This window comes from Cervus elaphus, chromosome 3 (genome assembly GCF_910594005.1).
Source record: "Cervus elaphus chromosome 3, mCerEla1.1, whole genome shotgun sequence".
Classification (NCBI taxonomy): domain Eukaryota; kingdom Metazoa; phylum Chordata; class Mammalia; order Artiodactyla; family Cervidae; genus Cervus; species Cervus elaphus.
Genome location: NC_057817.1, coordinates 42,348,540 through 42,373,436, shown reverse-complemented (window position 1 = coordinate 42,373,436; position 24,897 = coordinate 42,348,540). Strand labels below are relative to the sequence as shown.

The window sequence follows — 24,897 nt, the reverse complement described above, 5'->3', positions numbered from 1 at the left end:
CAAAAAAATCATAAAAGATAGTTTTGGCACAATCATGGGAATTATATACAAAATATTAGTATTAAATTAATATGACGTTTCTTGGGTCCAATAATGATAGTAACAATAATATCATGATTTATGTGGGAAAACACCCTTATTTGTTAGGAGACATATACAGAGTTATTTCTGAATGAAATAACTATGTCAGCAAATGGCTCAGCCAAAACAAGTATGTGTGTGTATATATATATGTGTGTGTGTATATATATATGTGTGTGTGTGTGTATATATATATATAGAGAGAGAGAGAGAAAGAGAGAGAGCAAGAGAGAGAGAGAAAGCAAAAGTGGGAGAAATTTTTTTGTTTTTCTTTGGTCACTCAGTCATGTCTGACTCTGCAACCCCATGGATGGCAGCACACCAGGCTTCCCTGTCCTTCACTATTTCCTTGAGTTTGCTCAAACTCATGTCCATTGAAATGGTGATACCATCCAACCAGCTTATCCTCTGTCATCCCCTTCTCCTCCTGCTTTCAATCTTGCCCAGCATCGGGGTCTTTTCCAATGAGTTGGCTCTTTGCATCAGGTGGCCGAAGTTTTGGAGCTTCAGCTTCAGCATCAGTCCTTCCAATGTGTCCTCAGGACAGATTTCCTTTCGGCTTGACTGGTTTGAACTCCATACAGTCCAAAGGACTCTCAAGTCTTCTCCAACACCACAGCTCAAAACCATCAATTCTTTGGCACTCAGCTTTCTTTATGGTCCAACTCTCACAATCATACATGACTGCTGGAAAAATCATAGCTTTGACTAGATGGACCTTTGTTGGCAAAGCGATGTCTCTGCTTTTTAATATGTGTCTAAGTTTGTCATAGCTTTTCTTCCAAGGAGCAAAAGTCTTTTATCTTCATGGCTGCAGTCACCATCTGCCATGATTTTGGATCCCAAGAATATAAAGTCTGTCACTGTTTTCATTGTTTCCCCATCTATTTGCCATGAAGTGATGAGACTGGATGCCATGATCATCGTTTTTTGCCAGCATTTTCACTCTCCTCTTTCACTTTCATCAAGAGGCTCTTTAGTTCCTCTTTGCTTTTTGCCATAAGGGAGGTGTCATCTGCATATCTGAGGGTATTGATATTTCTCCCTCCAATCTTGATTCCAGCTTGTGCTTCATCCAGCCTGGCATTTCACATGATGCATCCCGCATATAAGTTAAATGACCAGGATGACAATATACAGCTTTCAGTTCAGTTCAGTTCAATCACTCAGTCATGTCCAACTCTCTGTTACCCCATGGACTGCAGCATGTGAGGCCTCCCTGTCCATCAACTCCCGGAGTTTACTCAAACTCATGTCCATTGAGTCGGTGATGCCATCCAACCATCTCATCCTCTGGCATCTCCTTCTCCTACCGCCTTCAATCTTTCCCAACATCAGGGTCTTTTCAATGAGACAGTTCTTCGCATCAGGTGGCCAAAATATTGGAGTTTCAGCTTCAGGATCAGTCCTTCTGATACAATTTGGGATTGATTTCCTTTAGGATTGATTGGTTGAATCTCCTTGCAGTCAAAGGGATTCTCAAGAGTCTTCTCCAACACTACGTTCAAGAGTGTCAATTCTTCGGCACTCAGCTTTCTTTATAGTCCAGCTCTCACATCCATACATGACTACTGGAAAAACCGTAGCTTTGACTGGATGGACCTTTGTTGTCAAAGTAATGTCTCTGCTTTTTAATATGCTGTCTAGGTTGGTCATAACTTTTCTTCCAAGGAGTAAGTGTCTTTTAATGTCATGACTGCAGTCTCCATCTGCAGTGATTTTGGAGCCCGCAAAAATACAGTCTGTCACTATTTCCACTGTTTCCCCATCTATTTCCCATGAAGTGACGGGACCCGATGCCATGATCTTAGTTTTCTGAATGTTGAGCTTTAAGCCAACTTTTTCATTATCCTCTTTCACTTTCATCAAGAGGCTCTTTAGTTCTTCTTCACTTTCTGCCATAAGTGTGGTGTCATCTGCATATCTGTGGTTATTGATATTTCTCCTGGCAATCTTGATTCCAGCTTGTGCTTCATCCAGCCTGGCATTTTGCATGATGTACTCTGCACATAAATTAAATAAGCAGGGTGACAATATACAGCCTTGATGTACTCCTTTCCCTATTTGGAAGCAGTCTATTGTTCCATGTCCAGTTCTAACTGTTGCTTCCTGACCTGCATATAGATTTCTAAATAGGCAGGTCAGGTGGTCTGGTTTTCCCATCTCTTTCAGAATTTTCCACAGTTTGTGGTGATCCACACAGTCAGAGGCTTTGGCATAGTCAATAAAGTGGAAATAGATTGTTTTCTGGAACTCTTTTGCTTCTTTGATAATCCAGTGGATATTGGCAATTTGATCTCTGATTCCTCTGCTTTTTCTAAAACCAGCTTGAACATCTGGAAGTCCATGGTTCACGTATTGCTGAAGCCTGGCTTGGAGAATTTTGAGCATTACTTTACTAGCGTGTGAGAAGAATGCAATTGTGCAATAGTTTGAGCATTCTTTGGGATTGCCTTTCTTTGGGATTGGAATGAAAACTGACGTTTTCCAGTCCTGTGACCACTGCTGAGTTTTCCAAATTTGCTGGCATATTGAGTGCAGCACTTTCACAGCATCATCTTTCAAGATTTGAAATAGCTCAACTGGAATTCCATCACCTCCGCTAGCTTTGTTTGTAGTGATGCTTCCTAAGGTCCCCTTGACTTTACATTCCAGGATGTCTGGCTCTAGGTGAGTGATCATACCATCGTGATTATCTGGGTCATGAAGATCTTTTCTATATAATTCTTCTGTGTATTTTTGCTACCTCTTCTTAACATCTTCTGCTACTGTTAGGCCCATACAATTTCTGTCCTTTATTGAGCCCATCTTTGCATGAAATGTTCCCTTGGTATCTCTAATTTTCTTGAAGAGATCTCTAGTCTTTCCCATTCTATTGTTTTCCTCCTTTTCTTTGCACTGATCACTGAGGATGGCTTTCTTATTTCTCCTTGCTATTCTTTTGAACTCTGCATTCAAATGGGTATATCTTTCCTTTTCTCCTTTGCTTTTCACTTCTCTTCTTTTCACAGCTATTTGTAAGGCTTCTTCAGACAGTCATTTTTGCTTTTGTGCATTTTTGGGAGATGGTCTTGATCCCTGTCTCCTGTACAATGTCACGAACCTCCGTCCATAGTTCATCAGGCACTCTGTCTATCAGATCTAATCCCTTGAATCTATTTCTCACTTTGACTGTATAATCATAAGGGATTTGATTTAAGTCATATGTGAATGGTCTACTGGTTTTCCCTACTTTCTTCAATTTATGTCTCTGGTGGTGAAGTTGCTCAGTCGTGTCCGACTCTTTGCAACCCCATGGACTATAGCCTACCAGGCTCCTCCATCCATGGAATCTTCTAGGCAAGAGTACTGGAGTGGGTTGCTATTTCCTTCTCCAGGGGATCTTCCCTATCCAGGGATGAAACCCAGGTTTCCTGCATTGCAGGCAGACGCTTTACCCTCTGAGCCAATTTACGTCTGAATTTGGCAATAAGGAGTTCATGATCTGAGCCACAGTCAGCTCCCAGTGTTGTTTTTGCTGACTGTATAGAGCTTCTCCATCTTTGGCTGCAAATAATATAATCAATCTGATTTTGCTATTGACCATCTGTTGATGTCCATGTGTAGAGTCTTCTCTTGTGTTTTTGGAAGAGGGTGTTTGCTATGACCAGTGGATTCTCTTGGCAAAACTCTATGAGCCTTTGCCCTGCTTCATTCTGTACTCCAAGGCCAAATTTTCCTGTTACTCCAGGTGTTTCTTGACTTCCTACTTATGCATTCCAGTCCCCTATAATGAAAAGGACATCTTTTTTGGGTGTTAGTTCTAAAAGGTCTTGCAGGTCTTCATAGAACCGTTCAGCCTCAGCTTCTTCAGCCTTACTGGTCGGGGCATTGACTTGGATTACTGTGATATTGAATGGTTTGTCTTGGAAACAGAGATCATTCTGTTGTTTTTGAGATTGCATCCAAGTATTGCATTTTGGACTTTTTTGTTGACTGTGATGGCTACTCCATTTCTTCTAAGGGATTCTTGCCCACAGAAGTAGATATAATGGTCATCTGAGTTAACTTCACCCATTCCAGTCCATTTTAGTTTGCTGATTCCTAAAGTGTCGATGTTCACTCCTGCCATCTCCTGTTTGACCACTTCCAATTTGCCTTGATTCATGGAGCATGAATCAACATTCCAGGTTCCTATGCAATATTGCTCTTTACAGCATTGGATTTTGCTTCTAGCACCAGTCACATCCTCAACTGGGTGTTATTTATTTATTTATTTATTTTTTTGCTTTAGCTCCATCTCTTCATTCTTTCTGGAGTTATTTCTCCACTGATCTCCAGTAGCATACTGGGCACCTACCAACCTGGGGAGTTCATCTTTTAGTGTCCTATCTTTTTTGCCTTTTTATACTGTTCACAGGATTCTCAAGGCAAGAATACTGAAGTGGTTTGCACTTCCCTTCTCCAGTGGACCACATTTTGTCAGAACTCTCCACCATGACCCATTCATCTTGGGTGGCCCTACATGGCGTTGCTCTTAGTTTCATTGAGTCAGACAAGGTCGTGGTCCATGTGATCAGATTGGTTAGTTTTCTATATACAGCCTCTAGGCACTCCTTTTCCAATTTGGAACCAGTCTGTTTTTCAATGTCCAGTTCTAACTGTTGCTTCTTGACCTGCATACAGATTTCTTAGGAGGCAGGTAAGGTGGTCTGATATTCCCATCTCTTTAAGAATTTTCCACAGTTTGTTGTGATCCACACAGTGAAAGGTTTTAGTGTAGTCAATGAAGCAGAAATAGATGTTTTTCTGGAATTCCCTTGATTTTTTTCTGTGATCCAACAGATGTTGGCAGTTTGATCTCTGGTTCCTCTGCCTTTTCTAAATTCAGCTTGTACATCTGGAATTTCTTGGTTCACATACTACTGAAGCCTAGCTTGAAGGATTTTGAGCATTATCTTGCTAGCATGTGAAATCAGTGCAAATTGTGTGGTAGTTTGAACATTCTTTGCCATTACCCTTCTTTGGGATTAGAATGAAAACTGACCTTTTCCAGTCCCGTGGCCATTGGTGAGTTTTTCAAATTTGTTGGCATATTGAGTACAACACTTTAACAGCATCATCTTTTAGGATTTGAAATAGCTTGGCTAGAATTCCATCACCTCCACTAGCTTTGTTCATAGTAATGCTTCCTAAGGCCCACTTGATTTCACACTCTAAGATGTCTGGCTCTAGATGAGTGATCACACCATTGTGGTTATCCAGGTCATTAAGACGTTTTTTTTCTGTAGTTCTTCTGTGTATTCCTGTCACTTCTTATTAGTATCTTCTGCTTCTGTTAGGTCCATATCATTTCTGTCCTTTTACCCATCTTTGCCTGAAATGTTCCCTTGGTATCTCTAATTTTCTTGAATTGATCTCTAGTCTTTCCCATTCTATTGTTTTCCTGTTTCTTTGCATTGTTCACTTAATAGGCCTTTCTTAAGTGAACAATAAGGGAAAATATTGGTAATTACTAAATCTAGCTGAAGAATATAGGGTACTCCATTGTATTATTCTTTCAGTTTTTCTATAGGTTAAAAACTTTCCAAATAAACTTAGAGAAAAAGGAAGAAGCCAAAAGACCTGGTTTAATTTCCTGTGTTCTTTTTTGTCTCGTAATAGATAAGTTAATAGCTAAGCAATGAAAACAAAACAGTTATTTGGGTATAACTTTATATTTAGGAATAAAACCAGCTAACAGTCAGTCATGTACTTAGTTGTAAGAATTAGAAAATCAGAAATAAAGTTCTATTGCTCATTAGAGGGACTTCTCATATTTTATGGCTTATACTTTCAAAGGAAATAAGCTGGAGGAAATGGACTACATGTGTATTAAGGAATTTAAGTTTGCACTGTGGGTAGATTTGGAAATATTTAACAAACCCTAACTTTTCTTTTTCACAAGTCTTCATGTCTATAAAAGTGATGTATTGATTTGTCCCCTTTCTCTAAGTAAAAATTAAAAAAAAAAAAACCTGTATCTTTGCTTAGTTGTAGCTAAATTGATCTGGTTGATAGAGGCAGAGATATAAATATATTGGTGTAAAAGGACACATAGGAGATAAGACTATGTATTTATTGCCCATTTATGTAATTACATGTGTCACTGAGGACAAAGGTCTTTAAAACAAAGACGAAAGGCAGAGTAGAAGCAGTTCCCTTTAGTAAGATAGATGGACTTGCTACCACTTCCCTCTTCATGAATTTTCGTTCTGCATGCTTGCATATCCTTCTGGCTTTATAATCACATTTGAAAACTTGACCATCTTTTTGGGCACAGTTCAATGGCTGAAGAGATGCTTCACTTCAATAAAAAGAAAATGAAAACTTTTCAAGAGCATTCATAGGCTTTGAGCCAAGAGGAGAGCACTTCGTTCCTGAGTTCTGGTAGTTGTTCCATGAGGAAGTAACAACCAGGACCTCAGTACCATGGATGTGGTAGGCGAAAACGAGGCCCTACAGCAGTTCTTTGAAGGTAAGAGGCCTGTTTTCAACACCTGGGAGATGACATTGCTTACGTCACTGTTTCACCTTTTTGGAATTCACTTAAACTTGGCTTTCAAAGAAATACAATTGTACTAACTGTTCTAAAGTCAGAAGTTCAGGTTTGTTTGTTGTGTTTGTAGCAAAAAATCAGTGGTGTAGGTGTGATTTTTAAAAATTCAGGATTTCCATCTTATAGGTTGGTTATTAAAAGAATCAAGATGTCAGCATTCCTATGTTACTAGAATTTGTCCCTGTTCTATGCTAGATTTTTTTCCAATCTCTATGTTTCATAAAGCTAGATTTTTCTTACTTCTAAAATTATTGAATATAGCACAACAAAAATGCAAAAGTTTACTAAAGACAATTTTTCTCTCGGTATAATTAAATACAAAACAGCCTAACAGCAAAGAAGCACCTCTTTTCTCATTCCCATCTGTGTTTTTCACAACACTTAAAAAAATATATAACTATTGAATGATGGTTTGTTTTTGAGGGTAAGTATCTTTTTCCCCAAGGAGAGACTTACTATATGACATGGTTTCACAGGTTTTCTTTTTTCTAAAAACCTGAAATGTCGGTAGCACTTCTCATATTCAGTTGGGTTGATATTCTCATGATGGGTCCACTGCAAATGTCAGCAATGACTTGCCTTCTTGTGACATCTTTTAGGGAGCCCCTGGGATGCTGCACACTAGTGCAGCTAGAGTTTCTTATCAGTTAGCAATGCTCAGACTTCCATGGAACAGGAAATGTGGCCAGAGCTTTTGCACATTTCCGGGTATTTCCCAGGAGAGAGTATGAGAATTATTGAGGGCAGACCTGCTCGCTCACAGAATCCCAGGGGCAGTTAGCAGCATATTGAGAAAGTGCTTTTGGCATTTCTTGTGATTAGTAAAGTGCCTGACAAATACTAGATGTTTAAAGGTTGAATGACCATATTGTGTCAAACACTAAAGAGTGTTTCTACCAAAGAAACTGTGAGATTCTAGGTCACTATCAGAAGGCATTAGCACAGTACAAAGGTCCAATGGCTTGAATTTTGTCAGATGGGGCAAGAAAAATATAGGACCTAGAGAAGTATGGTGTTATTCTAGCTCTAGAATCTATCTCATTGTGTTCTATCTCCGACAGTGGCCAAGTCAATGTGTCCACTTGGGTCACACACTAGGTATAATAATGTGGCTCAATTGTTGTTGCCTGATTTTATATCCTATGCAACATTCATTTGAATAGAGTAGCAAGCTCCGAGCTACAGTTATATCTGTTTTATTTTAGAGAAACCATTCATTTTATAAAAGCACAAAATCAACCTAGCTTCATTCCAGAACTGGAGAAGACCTGAAAAGTTCATCTGGTCTACCTTCTGTTTTTTAGTAGTCCTGTCATGCCTATAGGGTCACTGTATTGTCCTTGTTCAGGCTATTTTCTGAAGTCTTTGGAGATACAGTTTCCACAAATCCTCTCTATAGCTGGTTACAAAAATCTGATTAATATTATTGTATCTTTCTTAGCCCGAACTGAACTTGGGCTCCTTTTGGAGACTTTTTAACTAGGGAGGAGTAATTTCTCCATGGAAAGAGAATAAAATGGTCAGTGTTTTCTTACATTATCTCTGAATGAATAGATTGAAAAGATGGTGAACTTAGAAATAAAAAGTAGAAGTACTAATTTTAGTGACTCCCCTCCCCTTGAATATCACAGGGGTGGTTGTCAATTTTTTATTACCTGTTCAGCAAATATCGATCACTGACTGTGTGCCAAGTCCAACAATCACCTCTTTGAAAGCCTGTAGGGCTTTGAAGAATTTCCCTTAGGTTATGATTTCCTTTCTCAAATATTCCTTAGAATGAGGACAGCAAAACTGGATATGATATTCTCATGAGGAGGGCCAGTTATATGTTGTTCTCCTGTTTATATATCACCTTCCAATTAAGTGCAATCTCATATAAAAAAACCAAGGTCTGAAAAACAAGAAAAGTTTTCTTAATTTGTTACCCACCTGAAAGCTAATTTTTCGTTTCCTCAAACTCTTCATTCTAATAAACTGAATCCTAAATAATATATCTTTCCTTATGAACACTTTTGTGGTAAAAAGTATCTGGACTGACAATATCATTGTGAATTAAATGACCTTGAACATCAGAGTTCATGCTGATTATGCTAAATCTTTACTGTGTGTCTCAGGAAAATGATCAGAACAAAGAGTGGTTCTAGGCAACTGGCAAGCCTTATTTTATTGCCTGCCAATGATGCAATAAGTAGGCCCATCAACTAAAGGAGAAGAGTTGGATCACATTCTCCAGGGATCCCAACATCCACTGGAAGCTCAGATATTATGTGAAATATTTGTTTTTTAATAAAGTTGATACCACTGCAAGAGAAAAGTTGTCAGAGGAGAGGCACATTATTTTATGTATAACAACCAAAAATTGATTACAACTTAAATTAGTGGTGAACTAGTTAAATATATTATAGTTCTTTTATATAATGGAATATTTTGTAGCTAGTAAAAATGATGATGATAAGGAAAATGTTAATGATATAAAGCAGAAACATGGGTTAAAATTGGTATATTATAATTATATATTTATATATTTCTAGAACAGAGTTTATTTAAACTGACCTGAAAAGAGTTACTATATATACATATATGGATGCACATACACTATATATACACACACACACACATATCCATGGTAACAACTGGATGATTACATGAAAAGTATTAGTAGTAGCTATCTCTTAGCAGTAGGAATATTGAGATTTTTAGTTTCTTCTTTATTATCTCAGTACTTCAAACTTGGAATGTACTATGTCATAGGTTATCTTAAATAAAGGGCATTGAATTTAATTCCACAAAACTCTTCTGTTAGAGTTTCTTTTTTGCATAAAGAAAAATTGTAAAACACATTGACATGGATGAAAAAAAGATTACTAGGTATCTTCCACAGAAAACTATGGCTGCATCATGTCCTCTGGGCTATCAAATTCTATGGGATTTTCACCTTTTACTGTTTTAGAGCTATTCTGAAACTCTGTAAATTGTAGATGATTGATATCAATGCAATGAATTTTGTCTATAGATATGTAAGTCAATTATCTCCTTTTGGGGATCAATAGTTTCAGTAGAGTTTCAGTGGAGTAGGAAATGGCAACCTGCTTCAATATTCTTGCCTGGGAAATCCCATGGACAGAGGGGCCTGGCAGGCTACAGTCCATGGGGTTGCAGAAGTAGTCAGACACGACTGAGTGACTAAACAACAGCTTCAGTAAACCCCAGGTTTCCAATTATTATTAAATTCATTCCATAGCATAGCTAGACTTAGATTATCTATCTGCTTATCTATCTACATACCTATATAGATCTATCTATCTATCCATCTATCTATCTTGGTTCATCTTTCTAGATACCTAGATCTAGATCTGCTGTTTCAATATTCCTTGAACCAATTGTAACATCTTAATTTCCTTAATTAAGTAAATACAAATCTTTGACATGTGTTCATCTTTTATTTGTATAAGTCATGATTTTATCTTTAAAAATATATATCCTTTAACACTTGCCAAATTTTAAGTGAGTTAGCTTAGATTTTGTTTTACCTTAAATTCGAACCAGATTAATAATGTTTACTGAACATTTACTAGGCATTAAGTACTGTTCCATTCACTTTACACCATTATCTCATTTAATTCTTACAACCCCCTGGTTAAAAAAGGAATACAAAATAAAGTTATGTTAGATCCCATCCCTCAGTTTACTTCACTCATTTTGATAGCTGTGACCTTCCATTCTAAATTTGTTTCCCTATGGGTATTTCTTTTGGACTACTGTGATATCAGGATTCATCTTTTATTTCCCATGGGAATCATTTTAAACTAGCTTTTAGTTTATAAAAGCGAATTTGAGAATTACTTTTCATGGAAATGAAGAAAAAGAAAATTATTCTAAAGTAGATTTTAGTTTATAAAAGCTAATTTGAGAATATTTTATAGTTCATTAATTTAATCTTTAAGAAGAAATTTTCTAAGTTGGTGAGAAGATGTTTAGCTCATCTTCTTCATAGGATCTGGAAGTAGGTTCTCAAATGCTTTTTGGCTTATCATGAAATAAAGAGGAGATTCCCGCCCTGACTGAGCAGAAATGGGAAAACTACATGCAGTTGTCCCTTAGTATCCAGCCCCTCTGATACCAAAATCCACACATGCTCAAGTCCCTTATATAAAATAGCAGTAGTATTTGCATATTAACTTATGTACATCATACTTTAAATAATCTCTAGATTATTTATAATATCCAGTGCAAGGTAAATACTATGTGAGTCATTTCTAGAATGTCGCAAAATCAAGTTTGCCTTTGTGGAACTTTCTGGGATCTTTTTTCCCAAATATTTTCCTTCCCTGGTTGGTTGAAATCTGCAAATGTGTGACTCGCAGACATGGAGGGCTGACTCTCCTAAGAGAGAATCACATGAAAAAGCAGAAGATGGAAACTAGTTGAAGAAACTCTTACGCACCTATTGAAATTTGAGGGTTGAAAGGTACCTCCTAGAACCAGAAACTGTGGACGGGCAGGAAGCACTGAACAGCTCCTGAGATCAAAGAGGAGGAAGAGGCCCTTCAGGAAGCGGCTGTCAAACAAGCAGCAGTATATTTTCTGCCCTCCTCTCTTTGCTTAAGATTTAAATTTCTAATTACCTATTATTAAAGTAGGGTGGTAGGGATTTAGGCAAAAACATCTGCTACCCATGAATTGTACAGGAATATTAGGGAGGAGCCAAGTTTTCTTGGAAGTGAAGAAAATGCTGAAAACTCTGGAGCAGAAACGCAGTGACTCAAAGGACTCACCCCAGATAGAATGCATCTAGAAAGGTGTCAAAGGCATCAAGTCTCCAAGGCATTGGGAGAATTGTTGAGAAAAGAGAAATGCAGCTTGGAGAAGTGCCTATATGGTGTCAGCGTACAGTAGACAGAAATACTTATAGAATAAATGGATGACGACAATTCTACTCAATAGTTTAAACTCTAGGTTAGGAGCATCTAGTAAGTTCAGATATGAGAAGAAGAAAAACTAGCATATGGTAAAGAATCTGCTTCCTATGCAGGAGATGCGGGCTTGATCCCTGAATCGGGAAGATCCTCTGGAGAAGGGAATGCAACCCACTGCAGTATTCTTGCCTAGAAAACCCCGTCGACAAAGGAGCCTGGTGGGCTACAGTCCATGGGGTTGCAAAGAGTCAGGCCCAACTGACTGACTAACACAGCATAAAGGTTCAGTGAATAAAACAGGCAGATTGTACAAAGTGCTGCCAGTCGGTGGAAAGCCTCAGGTTCCATTATTACCAAAGGTAAAGTCATAAATGTCTTAAGTGATTCCTGTATATTACTCCTCCAAAAGTGAAACCAGCTCTGATTGGTTGATGTTTCTGAATTCCTGTGGTTGGAATCAGAAGCTCTGAGCAACTGAGTGCAGTATAGAGGGCTGGCCCTGGGGACGAGTCTTGCAGGTAAGGGATGTCTTTGACCAATCTCTCAATCTTTGTCTTTCATTCACTTTAGGACCACCGCCTTCTCACCTCTCACAAACCAGCATCCTTATTCCCTCTTCCTTCTGTCCCAATAAAACCTGAGCTTGCACAGAAGGTGCAAATGGCGAAAGATCTGATGCCACCTGACATCTCTAAAGTGTTTTGTATCCAATGCACTTTCATAGAACACATTTATTTTGATCAAATGAATCAAAAAGATTACCTTCTCTAAGGGTAGGTTTGGTTGCTCTCTAATGGTGGAATTTTAGACATCATGTTGCATCCTAGTATCTCTGAAATTATCCCACAGAGATAGGAGCTCCTTGTTTATTGATGAGATTGCCTCTGTTTCTGTTTGGAAACAGTATAGACTTTTCAGGAGACTGGGAACAAGAACACATCAAGGACAAGAAGATAATGCAAGCAGCTTATAATTATTTGAACACTTCTATCTGATGCTGGAAGGTGGTTAGAAATTATGTTACCTTATCATGAAGCATCCAGAACAAAGAGGTATGGGCTTGTTGCCATTAAGAAAAAAAATCCTTTATTCTTTCATACTGGGATCCCCAAGGTGAAGGCGATTTTATTAGAATTTAAAATGTGCTGTAACTAGGTCAGAGCCAACTTCTGTCACCACACACATCCCACATTTGAGACCTGCCAGCATTATTAGCAACTCTAGGGAATCCTGGAACAAAATTACTCAGACAAATGCTCCTGAGCAGAGACTCCACCACTTTCTTTGGTTTTATTGATGTCAAACTTCTCAACTTGGGAGTTAGAAGTCACCTTCTGGAAGACTCCACAATGTCTTGGGAGCTAAACATTGAATACATGGACAGTTGTGGGAAAGACAGATAACCCAAAACAAGAAATAGTTATCACTGTACATCACACCATTTAGTGATAACAGCTCTTCACATTTTGGTGTTGATCTTGGGGTGTGTTTATTAGGATCATACTATTTGTGCTGTTTATTTTTTATTTTTTTAAAGTCATCTCAACTTTTTAAAAAAATTTGCTTGTGCCAGTTCTTAGCTGAGGCAAGCAGGATCTTCAGTCTTCATTGCGGCATGTGAGGTCTTTAGTTGTGGTATGTGAACTCTTAGTTGTGGCATGTGAGATCTAGTTTTCTGACCAGGGATTGAACCCAGGTCCCCTGCATTGGGAACTCAGAGTCTTAGCCATTGGACCACCAGGGATCACCCCTAAATTAACATTTTAAAGTTTCAGTTTTCTCCATCTGTGAAATGGGGATAATAACACCTACGTCTTGGGGCTGTGAGCATTAATGATAAAATATTGAAAGATGAGGTAAATGATAGTTATTGATTTTTAATTATAGCATTTACAAGTGTGAAAAAATTGTTCTATTTATTTTGAAACAAGAATGAGTAAAACCTACATACATTTTTTTCAAAGGAATACTTTTGTCCTCATGGAGTTATTACAACTTTAACATGTTCACATTAATTCCAGAGCCTTTATAATCATAAAATCCATTTATAGCCTTTAGTTGCCAAGCAACAAAGGACAAAGTACTGAGTAGTTCCTTTTATTGCAAAAGGTTCAGCTTTTCCATGTTGATCTTGAAATCAACATTTTTTAGAAAAAAAAAAAACAGAATAATGAAACAATACCATATTTGTGTTTTGTGGGCATTCCTTGATTGGGGATAGAATCAAAGCTAAAAGGAATAAATTGTTATTATTGTCTGTTCTTGAATGGTCTAAAGCATTTATGCTAACTTCATAATAAATCTGTAAGAAGTTCTGAAGTTGGGGCACTGCAAATTCACTTTAAGGAGAGAACTTGTTTCATTTTACTTCTGTTCTGTGATGCTCTCCCTGTAAGAAAGCTGGCTCTTTGATCTATTGGTTGTCTTTTGGAAAAGGCTGGGGCACTGTAAAATACATATGAAAAATGTTATCTGCTGACCTTGTAACCACTGACCTCAAACAGGTTATTCAGCCATGGATTGGCAGGGTTTGGGAAGCTAGCTTTGGGCTTCCCATAACAAAATTGTATTCTCTACTTCTTTGAAAGGTTTCAAAGTTTTAGTTACTCCTATTGTTTTTACATGTAGATAATTAGTAGGTAAATGTTAGAAATCCAAAATGAATTAAAAAAATATAATATCCTGTAAAATACTCTAGTAAAATTTATATTTTTAAAAGCTTATAAAAGCATATATGGAAATAGCTTTTTAAATCTGCATGGCTATTTGTCTCATTATGCATATTAAATAGTGAAAAAGCATTATTGGGAATTTTACTCCTCTTGCTCCATATGCATTCTGTGTGTGAGACTCTATAGAGGCAAAATGTGGACACAAAGATCCTCTTTTTTCCTTCCCTGGTGGATTAGAGAATCTTGTTGCTTTGAAACAAATTTATCAAGTTACGTAAATCCTGTGTTTGGGGATGGGGATGAGGAACAGAGAAGGGATTGGAAGGGAAAGAATATTCATTATGTGTCAAACACTAGTAGTATTAAAGAAAAAAAAATTCAATGCCTCTTGTTAAAGCATGATTTGTTGCTGTTTAGTGTCTAAGTCATGTCTGACTCTTGCGCAATCTCATAGACTGTAGCCTGCTAGGCTCCTCTGTCCATGGATTTGCCAGGTAAGAATACTGGAGTGGGTTGCTATTTCTTTCTCCAGGGGATTTTCCCAACCCAGAGATCAAACCCTTGTCTCCTGCTTTGGCAGATAGATTCTTTACCAGTGAGCCAGTTGGGAAGCAGAAAGCATGATAAAGAAGGACTTTATTTAAGAGAAGGGCTGTTATAGCAAGTAATAACAACTGGGGTGGAACTTTGCAGTGAGGGAAGGAGCTTGAGTTCAACTCCCAATACAGCAAGTGGGAATTTATGGTCAGGGAGCAGGGTAAGCGGGGAGATTGTTCATAAACTGACCAAAGGAGATTCTTCCTGAAAGTAGGCTGGGTGGTCAGATGGTGACCTGGGGGATGGTGGAGGATGAGGGGCTGGATTGACATCGAGAGTGATCAGATCTGAAGGACAAGGGATTCTGGTTAAACGGATTTATCAGGATTCTTGCTAAAACTGTAAAATGAAGAGAGAAATGTGGAAATAGACCTCACTGAAAAAAGTGCAGGGGGGCCTGAGTACAGTCTGTTTGTAGTGGGATTATATATGTTATCACTTTTAGTTTGCAAGTGACACTCTAAGGTGGTAAAACCCATCTTCTTTTTGGATAAGAAAACAGGCCCAGAGAGGTTCAAGAACTGAAATTTAACCCAAGTCTGACTGACTTGTGATTTTCCAAAGCTCCTGCTTTTCTTACCTCCAGGTTACCTGGGGCTCCCTCCTTCTGGAACACCCTCCCCCTTCTCATTCACCTGGCTAATGGCAGTTAGTCCACCCTCGGGGTCCCTGCTTCAGTATCCACCTGTCACGGCTCCCGTGTATTCCAGGGCACTTTGCATTTCACCCTTCAAAGCCTGGATTGCCTTTTTTGTGTCTATCTCCTGTGGACTCCTGGTAGTAAGGAACTATGTCTCATTCATTCGTATAGCTGGGGACCGGCACAGTAGTGTGCACTCGACCATATTTGCCAAATCAATAAATAAACAAATCTGAGCCTGATCACTCTTCAAAATCCTAAGTCTTCAGGATTTCTCTCTTTTATCTCTTGCATTGGAGAGGACACGAGTCTGTCCTACACCTGGCTAAAGACTCGGCCCTCAGCCAGTGCTCTGCCGTGCTGTCCCCTCTGTCTGGGTTGGCGGGAAGGAAGACATCGCTGACTCAGGCAGGATCACTGAAAGCCACAGGACAAGCCGCTTCCTGGTCACATTTTCCTGAATCTGTGCAGTGTAGGCCCAGGGGACATTGATTTGTACATGAGTCAACCCTCCTGTTGACTGTGGATGGGCATCTCCACTTTAGCTCTGCTTCCTTTGGGGTGTCTTCCTCCTCAGCCTTCTTCCTTCTGCTTTCCCTCCCTCCTCTATTTTGACCCTCAGTAGAATTAGACTTTCTAATAGAACAAACTGGGAATTCCAGGTGGCCCAGTTGGTAAAGAATCCACCTGCCAATTCAGGAGATGCAAGAGACACAAGTTCTATCCCTGGGCCGGGAAGGCCACCTGGAGGAGGAAATGGCAACCCACTGCAGTATTCTTACCTGGAAAATTCCACGGATATTGGAGCCTGGCAGGCTACAGGCCCCGGGGTTGCAAAGAGCTGGACATGACTGAGTACGCATGCACACGTGGAATAAACCACAACAATAATTCTTCAAATCGTGGGCATAAAACAGAGCCCTTGGTGTATTCCTACACTACTTAAAAGAAATGTGATCAGTTTCTGTTTCCAAAATTTGTCTTCCACGGTTAAATTAGTATGGTTAACATGCTGATTGTGTTTTATTTCTCTTCTTTTATTTTTCCTGTATGTATTAACATTAGTATGTGCTATTGAAGAGAAAATGGACACAGCATGAAAGTTTAATACTCATTCTGAAAGGCTGGAAGGCTCCTGGAAAAACGGATCCCCAGGCTCCCAGAAAGGCCAGAGGATCTTGCTTAATTTATATTTCAAATAATTCATTTTAAAGGAGAAGTCTGAACTTGATAATCAGCTAGTGAAGACACTGAAATACTGTCATGAAAACTGAGTAGACAGACTAGTTCCTTCTCCTACCTTAAATCCTGTGAATTGTCAGATGATTCACCCAGAAGCTGTGCCACAAAGACAGGTCTCCAAAGGTGCTGAGCCCATCAGCCATCATTTATTATTTACACCGAACAACACTGACTTTGTGAAAAAAGCAATTCAGGACACAGTCACGTGGAATTGTAACAATGTTAATGCTGAAAGAACTATATTTCTAAGGTATAAACTGCAGACACTCTACCTTTTTTCCTCCTAACAGAAGCTTAATGTGTTCAGACAAAGGAGAGTCCTTGAGCCCAGGAAGGGTAGGCACTAATGCAGGTGATGTAAACCAGTTATCCTAATTTCATTTGCCTCTTCCCTCTTCTCTTCTCTCAACATTCAGTAGCCACAACTCTTCCTTCTAACAACCTTTTTATAAAGGGTAAATCCCTATGTTTTCTGAAGTACTTCACTATATGAATTATAACTTGATGTGTCCTTTACATTTTTACTAGGAATGTTATTGTTTTTATTAGCTTTTGAGTGGTTTATCCCATATTCATTCATTATTTCGCATGATTTTGCAGAAAGCAAGTTTGTTCAGGAACATGTATGTTATGTTATAGTAGAAAACACTGCAATAAGGACCCCTGCAATAAAAAAAAGAATCCCTGCAATGACAACACTGTTATTGCAACTTGAGCAAGTTACTTAAGTTTGCTGAGACTATTTGCTCTCCTGAAAAACGGGAATAGTACTTGTACCTATCTGACAGAATAAAATTATTGCTTGAAATGAGTGAGAAAGTAAATGGAAAATTCTTCGCATATTATGGATACATAAAATGTGCTCAGCAAATTTACCAAGTTTTACTATTATTATTGATATTTTTCTCCATTGATCATCTCGTATGTAGCTTGACTTATGATTCTTTCTCACTTTATTGGCTCTCCTGCAGACATCCGGCTATTTGTGGACATTCCTCTTAAGGTACGGGGCCCAGGTCATTAAGATTGGACCTGTGCCTAGAGGAACAGGGACCTACTCTCCCAGTTCTGTACTCAATGATTTCAGGAGGAAATTTGTTTCTTTGTTTTCCAATACTTCTCCATGATGACAAGACTAAATTGATGTCTCTATCATCTATTTACTCAAAATTCAGGTTTCCCTATCTCATATTTACATAATGGAGAAAATCAATGGAAAGCTGAATGCTTAACCTGCTAAATTTCATCTTGTCAGAGTCAGCCATCAATCCAGTTGCTGAGATTTGATCTGAATTTTTTTTAATTTAAATTAATTTAATTTATTTTAATTGGAGGCTAATTACTTTACAATATTGTGGTGGTTGTTGCCATACATTGACATGAATCAGCCACGATGTACATGTTCCCCCAGCCCCGAACCCCACTCCCACCTCCCTCCCCATCCCATCCCTCTGGGCTGTCCCAGTGTACCAGCATTGAGTGCCCTGTTTCAGGCATCAAACTTGGACTGGTGGTCTGTTTCACATATGATAATATACATGTTTCAATGCTATTCCCTCAAATCATCCCACCCTCGCCTTTACCCACAGAATCCAAAAGTCTCTTCTTTATATCTGTGTCTCTTTTGCTGTCCCATATATAGGGTCATCGTTATACCATCTTTCTAAATTCCACATATATGCGTTAATATACTGTTTTGGTGTTTTTCTTTCTGACTTACTTCACTCTGTATGACAGGCTCCAGTTTCGTCCACCTCATTAGAACTGACTCAAATGTATTCTTTTTAATAGCTGAGTAATATTCCATGGTGTATATGTACCACAGCTTCCTTATCCATTCGTCTGCTGATGGGCATCTAGGTTGCTTCCATGTCCTGGCTATTATAAACAGTGCTGCGACGAACATTGGGGTGCACGTGTCTCTTTCAGATCTGGTTTCCTCAGTGTGTATGCCCAGGAGTGGGATTGCTGGGTCATATGGCAGTTCTATTTACAGTTTTTTAAGGAATCTCCACACTGTTTTCCATAGCGGCTGTACTAGTTTGCATTCCCACCAACAGTGTAAGAGGGTTCCCTTTTCTCCACACCCTCTCCAGCATTTATTGCTTGTAGACTTTTTGATAGCGGCCATTCTGACTGGTGTGAGATGGTACCTCATTGTGGTTTTGATTTGCATTTCTCTGATAATGAGTGATGTTGAGCATCTTTTCATGTGTTTGTTAGCCATCTGTATGTCTTCTTTGGAGAAATGTCTGTTTAGTTCTTTGGCCCATTTTTTGATTGTGTCATTTATTTTTCTGGTATGGAGCTGCAGGAGCTGCTTGTATATTTTTGAGGTTAATTTTTTGTCAGTTGCTTTGTTTGTTATTATTTTCTCCCATTCTGAAGGCTGTCTTTTCACCTTGCTTATAGTTTCCTTCATTTTTCAAAAGCTTTTAAGTTTATTAGGTCCCATTTGTTTATTTTTGCTTTTATTTCCATTACTCTGGGAGGTGGGTCATAGATGATCTTGCTGTGATTTATGTCAGAGAGTGTTCTGCCTATGTTTTCCTCTAGGTGTTTTATAGTTTCTAGTCTTACATTTAGATCTTTAAACCATTTTGAGATTATTTTTAAGTATTTAGAAGTGTTCTAGTTTCATTCTTTTACAGGTGGTCGACCAGTTTTCCTGACACCACTTGTTAAAGAGATTGTCTTTTCTCCATTGTATATTTTTGCCTCTTTTGTCAAAGCTAAGGTGCCCATAGGTGCATGGATTCATCTCTGGGATTTCTGTCTTTGTGCCAGTACCGTACTGTCTTGATGACTGTAGCTTTGTAGTAGGGTCTGACTGACCATTTTTTAAATTGGGGTATAGTTGATTTACAATGCTGTGTTAGTTTCTGCTGAACGACAAAGTGAATCAGTTGTCCATAAATACATATCCATTCTTTTTAAATTCTATTTCCATATAGGCCATTACAGAGTACTGAATAGAGTTCCCTGTAATATACAGTAGATTCTTATTAGTTACCTATTTTATATATAGAACTGTGTATATAAATCTCCCAATTCATCCATCCTCTCACTTTCCCCCTTGGTACCCGTAGGTTTCTTTTCTAGATCTGTGACTCTATTATTTCTGCTTTGTACATAAGTCCATCTGTACCTTGGACTGCAAGGAGATCCAACCAGTCAATCTGAAAGGAAATCAGTCCTGAATATTCATTGGAAAGACTGATGCTGAAGCTGAAACTCCAGTACTTTGGCCACCTGATGCAAAGAACTGACTCTGGAAAAGACCCTGATGCTGGGAAAGATTGAAGGCAGGAGGAGAAGGGGAAGACAGAGGATGAGATGGTTGCATGGCATCACTGATGTGATGGACATGAGTTTGAGTAGGCTCTGGGAGTTGGTGATGGACAGGGAAGCCTGGTGTGCTGCAGTCCATAGGGTTGCAAAGAGTTGGACATGACTGAGTGACTGAACTGAACTGAACCATTTGTACCATTTAAAAAAATTCCACATATAAGTAATATCATATAACATTTATCTTTATCTGTCTTCCCTTGTGGTTCATCAGGTAAAGCATCTGCCTGCAATGCAGGAGACCTGGGTTCAATCCCTGGGTTGGGAAGATCCTTGGAGAAGGGAAAGGCTACTCACTCCAGTATTCTGGCCTGGAGAATTCCATGAACTGTATAGTCCATGGGGTCACAAAGAGTAGGACATGACTGACCGAGTGACTTTCACTCACTCAGTATGACTATCTCTAGTGACCTGAAACTGCTTTATACTGTATTTGCACCTTGCTCATCTCCTTTGGGCCATCTGTATATGTGGCAGGTTTGCCTTTTCTATACTTGTTAAAATTACAAGTAACCTTATTGAGAAGGATAAGAGCAGAGTCATTTTTACAGTAAATTTTAGGATTTTCTCTGGGTTAGCATGCTGGAGTTCAGTTGTTCTCCCGGATACAAATTCACCCAATTCTAATGTAATTTCCTCTACCTTTCTGTGTTTGAGCTACAAGTATAGCCATTCTTGACTGCCCTTCCCCCAGCTAAATGGGAGAGGCATTCTTATATGTCTCTTGAGCTTTATGTATCACCCTTAGTCCTGCCTTTTTACTGTCTATGCTCTCATTCCCTGGCTCGAGGGTAAGACTGAATGTTGCTCATGGTTATATCCACTGCCTAGGGCACACACTTCATTAAAATATTTGTTATTGGATGAGTGAATTAACAATTTTTGTTAGGTGTCTAATTGAAATCAAGATGTAAATCTATGGCTGATTCATATCAATGTATGACAAAACCCACTGAAATGTCGTGAAGTAATTAGCCTCCAACTAATAAAAAATAAATAAATAAAATAAATAAATAAATAAATAAAAAAGATATATATACACTTCCATGCACAGGCTCCTAATCTAGTCAGGAAAGCAGATGAAGTCCATCCACAGGACCAGTTCTTGTGGGACACATGCAGCCTCCTGGATAATCTTCTGCTGTTCTCAAAGGCCAACAGCGAAGTGTTCAGCAATCCTTTCTAGAATGTTGCATCCATGACAGTTTCTTAAAAGCTATGTGGGCATTGCCATCTTGTTCCACAATGTGCTTGATCCATTTATTTACTCAAGTTGAATAAAGGTTTTCATTTTATCTTTCATTATCAGACACATAAATTTCAGGTGATTCATATCATGTTAAAGTTCAGAGACAGTCTTTTAATTGGGTGACTGCTTTCAACATTGGGCCATGTTACTGCCGCCTGAAAGAACTGATTAGCTTCTTTCTTCCTGGATCAATGCAGGACTATTTGTACAAGGAAGGCCTGGGAGACTCCCAGGATTCTAGGTCATTAGGTGGAGGTTTTCCTGGGGCAGTGCCCTGCAGATCACTTCTCAGGGTTGGTACTACATGGTCTGGAGTGGATGAACCCCTCCAGCTCCTTCCCAGGCTCCTCACCCAATGCTCTCCTATTTCCTATTTCAAGGCACCAACACCACCTCCCAACCAGCCACCAAAACAGAGATGGGAAGATCCAATCAGTAACTAAATCCAGTGGGATTCTTTTCCCCAATACTACTCACATCCAGGGGTGTGCTGGTAAATGTTTAACAAACCTTTGGAGAAAATTCCTCAAGTTGTAATGTTTGCCAATTTCCATGGTATAAATCTTCCTACTATTGCCAATTTCAAGTTGCTGCTGCTGCTGCTGCTAAGTCGCTTCAGTCGTGTCCGACTCTGTGCGACCCCATAGATGGCAGTTCACCAGGCTCCCGTCCCTGGGATTCTCCAGGCAAGAACACTGGAGTGGGTTGCCATTTCCTTGTCCAATGCGTGAAAGTGAAAAGTGAAAGTGAAGTCGCTCAATCGGGTCTGACTCCCAGCAACCCCATGGACTGCAGCCCACCAGGCTCCTCCATCCATGGGATTTTCCAGGCAAGAGTACTGGAGTGGGGTGCCATTGCCTTCTCCGAATTTCAAGTTACTAGACTTTAAATATGGAATTGGGAAGAGATGTGCCCAAGCTTGTGCAAGCTGGCTCCAGCATACCACTGCACACTCCTCCACTCTCCCGACCCCACCTCCATGGCACCAGATCAGAATTTCATGTCATCCACAGATGCAGAGAACAAACTTATGGATACCAAGGGGATAATGGAGGGTGAGATGAACTGGGAGACTGGGACTGACATTCCCGGGTGGCTCAGATGATAAAGAATCTGCCTGCAATTCAGGATACCCGGATTCAATCCCTGGGTGGGGAAGATTTCCTGGGGAAGGGAGTGACAACCCACTCCAGTATTCTTGCCTGGAGAATCCCATGGACAGAGGAGCCTGGTGGGCTACAGCCTATGCGGTCACAAAGAGTAGATACAGCTTAGTGACTAAACATGATACATGTCAACAACAAATGAGAACCTGTTACGTAGCACAGGGATCTCTGCTCAATGCTCTGTGGTGACCTAAGTGGGAAAGAAATCCAAAAAAGGGGGGATATATGTATACACACAGCTGATTCACTTTGCTATACTGCAACAACTAACACAATATTGTAAAGCAACTATATCCCAATAAGAATTAATTTAAAAAATAATGTCAGTAAGGAACATTAAAGAAAGAATCTCATGTCATTCAAAGCCCCAGGATTTGCCCCTGCTAACAGTTCCAGCTTCATGGACCCCTATTACTGGAAGATTTCCCTAGCACCTTTTTACTCCTGTTGAGTCATTTAGGTGACCTGTAATGCCCTGTGACACTCAGCTGCCGCATCAAGCTGCTATGGTGGACTTTCATGTCAGTCTTTCTCACTGGGTTATGAAGTTCTTGAGCACAGCAACGGATGGTTATGACAAAGGACAGTATTTATTGAGCTGGGAACGATGCTGCCTACCTTTCTATGCATTATCTCATTTAATCCTCACAATTCCCTGAGGTAAATGCTCTTACTATCTTTATTCTATTATTATTATTATTCTTGAGAGTCCTTTGGACTGCAAGGAGATCAAACCACCTAATCCTAAAGGAAGTCAACCCTGAATATTCATTGGAAGGACTGGTGCTGGAACTGAAGCTCTAATACTTTGGCCACCTGGTGCCAAGAGCCAAGTCCTTGGTAAAGACCCTGATGCTGGGAAAGACTGAAGGCAAAAGGGGTGGCTCAAGGGACCGAGAACACATCCTTAAGCAAATGAGTGTCTCGTTTCTCTTCCTATCCTCCATCTTTTCCCTCCCCCCCACACACTCCTCCTTCTTCTTTGGCATATCCACGAACATTTACGCTATGATTCCTCATGAGCACTGGTACATCAGAGGGAAGCTCTATGTTTAAGTCCAAAGGGCAATCAAGGTGGGGGCTGGGGGAGGCAGGAACACTGGTTGCTATTTAGAGCCTTTAAAAAACCTAGAGAGACTTCCCTGGCAGTCCAGTGTTTAAGACTGTGCTCCCAATGCAGGGGGCCCAGGTTTGACCCCTGGTTCTATCCCTGGTCAGGGAGCTAGATCCCAAATGATGGAACTAAGACCCGGGGCAGCCAAAAATAAAAAATAAAAATTTAAGAAATTCTAGAGTTGTCCTAACAGACAAATTTTTTCACCTTACCTGTTGTCTGAATAGTCTGGGCAGCACTGTTTTGGGACAAAGAGTGAAAGAGTAGTTTAAAAGGAACAGGGGGCACCTGGGTTTGGGGGAGTTATATTGGAAGGGGGTCATTTGGGTAGAAACAAGAAGGGTCCTTACGCAGGACTGGTTAGTGGTGGCTGGGTGGGTGGGAGGGAAACAGAAAGGGAGGTCCTTGCTGTATGCACCCTGTTCATACCTTCGGGGAAGCCCTGTGTCCCCAAAGGCACATGCATGCTTATGAGTGAGTCTTGTGGATGCAACTTAGATTTGTCTGTGGTATCCCTGGTGGATTGAGGTTTTTTTCCTTGTCTGCCCAAGGCCAGGGGCAACAGGACGGGTGAGCATCCTGCAGCTGTCACTGTGCTTGGAAGTGGGACAGAGATAGGGTGAAGAAGGACCTTGCTTCCTTAGAGCAATGAAGAGAGTGGGTCTCTGGGACTCCTGGAGGCCTGGGCAGTTTCTTTTGTGAGCAGGATGGTGACAGCCTTTCCAGGCCACAGAGAGAAATATAGAAAAGGGTGGCATCAAGGTTTGAACCTGAGCCTTCCTGACAGTGGGTGGAATGCTCAAGAACCCACAGTTTGCAGGTTTGGATGTTACAAACCAGCGTTTAAGACATTTAGAGCAAAGTGATTATTTTTAAAAGCATGTGATTTATTTGAAGAGCCATTTGAGTGTTGTCCTGTGTGTAAAGCCTCCTGGAAACAATTTTATCTGACAGTGTGGATTTATCTTGTGAAATAATTTCCTTCGGGTCTGGAAAGCACAGCTGTGGTTTTGGAGTCCTACAGAAAGCCAGCTACCCTGGGGTTCATCTCTCCTGGTTCAGTAAGGAATTTGGACAAGCCACCCAGGCAGGTCCTGGATGCCGTGGACCATCTCTTATTTCTACCTGGGGATGGAGGTTGGGGAGGATGGGTGATGCAATGCAAGCCGCACAGAGGTCAGGTCTGAGAATCTATGGGCCCCCTCCTACTGCTACGTGGGGTGTTGTGTGTATGCGTTTGGGGGTGGGGTGGGGTGTGCTGTATAAAGCAGATGGGACTCCAGCAGGGGTTTCAG

General features: G+C 39.9%; 1 protein-coding gene across 1 annotated transcript in view; it reads left to right on the top strand.

Annotated features, from left to right (window-relative positions):
- The first annotated feature begins 6,531 nt into the window (after positions 1-6,531).
- The window catches only part of MYRFL (myelin regulatory factor like), a 121,203-nt gene continuing 102,837 nt past the window's right edge, over positions 6,532-24,897 (top strand). The window contains exon 1 of the mRNA XM_043879096.1: positions 6,532-6,577. Coding sequence (XP_043735031.1) covers positions 6,532-6,577 — 46 coding nt within the window. The remainder of the gene's footprint in view (positions 6,578-24,897) is intronic.